Here is a 4,625-nt window from a genome sequence, read left to right on the forward strand (position 1 = left end):
CCAGGAGAAATAAGAAATCAGAGAAGCCTCCAGGCAGAAGAGGGGAAGACTACTTAAGTAACCAGATTGTAGGATCACTTATCCTCAGAGAATCACACAACGTAACAGCACAACTTAGGAAGATGGTGAAAGACTTAGAAGAAAATGTCTAGAAGGGGAGGAGATGGCAACAGTATAGAGAGGCAAAGAGTGGGACGGGCAGATGCCGAGGTGAGCTGATGAGCAGTGCTCCTGGAACAGAGGTGGCGTGGTCTTAGAGCAGCGTGGAGGAGGACCTCAGACTCTCCGGGCTGATGAAATCACTGACTCCTCCTCGGGAGAAGTTTTCATGCTAGAACATTGATAAGGATGGAGAATGGGAAAGTATTCTGATCAATGGCAGCTATCAACTTCAGATGCTTGAGGACACAGCTTTGGCCCCTCCTGAAAAGTAGCATCTATCAAACTGTAAAGTGCTGAGTCAGGAAATCAGAGATTCCCATTTTAATTCTTAATGAAGAAGTGTGACTTCATTTCTGTGACCTGTTCCTCAATAGGGAGAAAGTTTGGTTGTTTTCTACTGAAAGCAATGTGTCTTTGGCAAATAATGACTCCCATTTCCTCAAAAATAAAAGAAATAATTAACAAACAAACAAAACCCCATAAAGTGCTCAGTCTTAAAACAGTCACAAACAGTAAGAGGAGAGACTCAATCCAAAGTTAGGAACTATACAGTTTTTTTTTTTTTTAAACAAAAAGGAATGGTAACTTAATTCAACCACTGGGTTAGTAGAAAAATGGAACTTGTGTCATATGATAGTGATATTTGTTACCAAATTTATCTTCCAAAATCATTCACATCCATATACACATTAATTAGTTCATTCCTTGATAAAGAAGTACTGGGCGCCTATTGCCAGGACTAAGTTACGTGCAGAGGATACAAAGGTACTGAATAAAATCAGGAATCCATGGTTCTGACATAGTGGAGGAAACATCTAAAAATAAGCTAGAATATGTTGTTGTAATCTCATTGAGATATACTAACATGCAAAATGCTACAGAAGTCCAAAGAAGAGCATGATTAATTTAGCTTCAGAATGTCTTCAGACCCACTTCACATTCAGCTGAGTCTTGAAGAACGAGCATCTGACAGGTAGAGAGACACCTTTGTTTACCACCATTTTAGAACTATGACTTTTTTTTATTTGGCACGTTATATGTATAGGACAGTGTATTAGTCAGGTTTCTCCATAGAGAAAGAAGCAACAGGATATGTATATAGACATATAGAGGGGGTTTATTAGGGGAATTGGTTCATGTGATTTTTTTTTATTGAATCATAATTGATTATACATATTTTTGCAATTCGATGTTGACATATGTTGATCAAATCAATATTACTAGTATGTATATCGTTACAAATTGTACTTACTCTTTATGCCCCTTGTCCAATCTCTCCCTATCCCCCTTTTTCTCCCCACTCCCACCACTGATAACCCAAGATTTCTTCTCTCCTTCTGAAAGAGTGATGGTTACTCTGTTGATTCGTTGCCTAGATAATCTGTCTAATGCTGAAAGGTGTGTTCAGGCCCTCCAATATTATCATAGAGCAGACGCTTCTTCTGTCACTCTGGACGGAACTATATTTTAAAATATAAGGTGATAGGAGCTGTTGCTGATATTGTATAACTTCTGTAAATATTATGTATTTACTAAGTACGCTTTAGAATGCACTTCTTTCCATAATCAATGATAATTATTTCAGGTAGCAAACCTCAACAGATTATAAAATATATGTGTGTGTCAGTATCAAGGAAAAAATATCAACTATAATTGTACTACATGTGACTTCATTTTAAAATAAATATAATTGGCTACCTTATTTACTGGAATTATCAAGGTCCCAAATACTAATTTCACAAACTTTATAATTAAAAGTAAAATCACAAAAGGATGTAATTTTTGGAGCTGTTTTTAGCATTTTTAAATGACATTTGGAAGTACCCATACTATGTCAGGTCCAACAAAAAAAGCACAGCATACAACCTATTTTTATCAAACACAGCCTCTTCTTTTGCATTAAAAGACATCTAGCATTTTTAGGTATAACTGCACATTTCGTAATCTGTGTTCTTGTTATCGGCAGTGAAAAAGCGAAGGGGGTGAGACTTTCTCAGCTCACACCATTACATGAAAGTGAGATTGTGATTATAAAAAAAAAAAGAAAGAAAGAAAGAAAAAGAGAGAAAGAAAAAAATTTAAGTGAACACAAAGCATAAGTATCTGCATCCTTGTGTTGTCCTGATGGTGATTAGTTTTGTGCCTCTGTTGTCATCCTGCTTTCTAAAAGTGGGAAGATACCTACCCAAGTCCAGCCAACCCTTGGGGTGGACAGGGAGGGCAGAGGAAGCTGGACTGCAGACCACACACGACTGCAAGGGAGATCTCACTTGGCAACAGAGGTGGGCTGAGGCGGGCTGAAGCAGTCTTACGGGTAAAGTCCCCTGCAGGGATGTTTTACTCTATTATCTAAGCACGTATATGATCACATCGGGAAAAAATTTTGGTCAATGGGCAGGCCTGCTTTTTCCTAAGTGACTTTTAGGCTATAGTCAAATTCAGGGATGACTGTGGTCACATGAGCGGTGCAGTTGCATGGGGCCCTGAGCTCAGCTAAGGCCCTGCACTGGATGCTCTGTGGTCGCCACCTTGGAATTCTTAATAGCAACTGAAAAAGGGGCCCCACGTTTTCCTTAGCGGTGCAGTTGCATGGGGCCCTGAGCTCAGCTAAGGCCCTGCACTGGATGCTCTGTGGTCGTCACCTTGGAATTCTTAATAGCAACTGAAAAAGGGGCCCCACATTTTCCTTCCGTGCAGGGCCCTGCATATTGTGTAGCTGTTTCTCATCCAGCATACATCATCTTTGAAAGAACTCCCAGCCTACTGCTTGGAATGTTTGGTGGTATTCCTCAGTCCAGATTCTGGTTAAGAAGCTAGAAAAAGACCAGAACCTTTCCCTGCTTCTTCACAAGGGTCTAGGTTCTGAGGACAGTGGGTTCTACAGTGGTTTAGACCAAAATGACTAACCTTCTCAACACCCTACCACCCTTAGGAACCTTCAGCCATTCTCAAATCACCTTACAACTGAGCATATCCCAAAGAGACTGGGGATCATAAAGACAAAAGAGAAAGTTTAGATTTGGGTGCTGGGGCTTGTGCTTGAGAACCCTGCCTTTCCTTCTAGATGTTCTTTGAAGGCTAAGCAGAAAAGAGATATTTCCCTAGGGCAGGCTCAGGAAACTGATGAAAGGAAGAAGCAGACCATTCATCCATTCTCTGACTCTTCATGGAAAGGCCTTGCGGTCATTGCTATGTGCATCGGCTCAGAATAGCTGCTTTGTAGAAAGACTGGAATTCCTAAACCACCTACTCTCCCTCAACCTTTTTTCAAATCATTGTCAGGTTATCCTACAGCAGACTGACTTACATTCAAGTACAACTCAAGGTGTGTAAATCAAGGTTGGGGAAGGGCACAAAGTCTCACAACGCAATTTAATAGAGAGGGTTATGAAATAAAACCCCTCTTAAGTAAAAGCCAGAGTTTATAACAAAAATATCCACAGCACTCTAGGAATGGTTTTCTAATGAACTTTCAAATCCCTGGTCTAGAAAGTAAGACTTTTCAAAGAGCCAGCCTTAAGCCTTTTGTTTTGCAAATGGAAAGTGCCCAAAGAAACAATGATGCTTTTTTAAAAAGTAGTAAAATTTGATACCATAGCATTTTCAGTAAGTTTCTGCCCAGCCTGATTCTCATATTGGCAGAATAATTTGATCTAATAAAGACAGCCAGAACCACAGATGTGAAGCCTGGAGACTTTGCGGATCAAGCCCTATGATCACAGACGGTCTGAACTGGATGGGGACTGAAGAGATCACACACTCACCTCTGCACACACCTGCATCCTGCCGCTCCCTCCTCCTTTCCAGGCCAGGAGACTGAGGCCAACAGAGTGCAAGAGAGAGGTCCAAGGTGATCTCCTCTTCAGAAGAATCAGGAGCAAAGCCCACCTCTGCCAACTCCTCATCCATTCTTACTTACATCTACTCTGGAATTCTCACCTACTCAACCAAACCGTGGAACAGCCTCCCAGAAGTTAAAAATGACTCATCATTTTAAAATGTACCTCTCCCTGTTGGAAAAACCAGAAGAGTGTGCCACAGGGAATTTTCCTGCCACTTCATGCTGCCACGCTTTCTCCCACAACAGACCTTTGCCAAGCACCTGCTAGGCACAAGACAGGACTCTCTTGAGGAGGACGGAGAATGGACAAAGCTCCTGTGGGCACTCTTAAGAGTGAAGCACGTGCAAAAGAACACACGTGTACAGGGAGCGTCAGAATGCCACAAGCCCAACAAGAAAGGCACCTTTGCGACAGGAGATGAGACGGAGGAAGAGCGTTTACAGCCGTGGGGATGACTGGAGGCCTCAAAGAGAAGGTGCTGTCTGAGCTGGGCCTTGAAAAACAGGCAGAATTATGACGCTCATAGTGCAGCAAGTGGGGGCAAATCCAGTGGGAGAAAAATAAAGGAAGGAAGACAACTGAGAGGAACGCGAAGGAAGCAGCAGAGACTCACCTGGCTGT

General features: G+C 41.8%; 1 protein-coding gene across 1 annotated transcript in view; it reads right to left on the reverse strand.

The window, feature by feature from the left end:
- LOC103604132 (kinesin-like protein KIF16B) overlaps positions 1-4,071 on the reverse strand; it is a 122,856-nt gene extending 118,785 nt beyond the window's left edge. The window contains exon 1 of the mRNA XM_008588720.1: positions 3,927-4,071. Coding sequence (XP_008586942.1) covers positions 3,927-4,071 — 145 coding nt within the window. The remainder of the gene's footprint in view (positions 1-3,926) is intronic.
- Between the last annotated feature and the right edge of the window lie 554 nt (positions 4,072-4,625).

This window comes from Galeopterus variegatus, unplaced genomic scaffold (assembly GCF_000696425.1).
Source record: "Galeopterus variegatus unplaced genomic scaffold, G_variegatus-3.0.2 Scaffold4991, whole genome shotgun sequence".
Taxonomy (NCBI): Eukaryota; Metazoa; Chordata; class Mammalia; order Dermoptera; family Cynocephalidae; genus Galeopterus; species Galeopterus variegatus.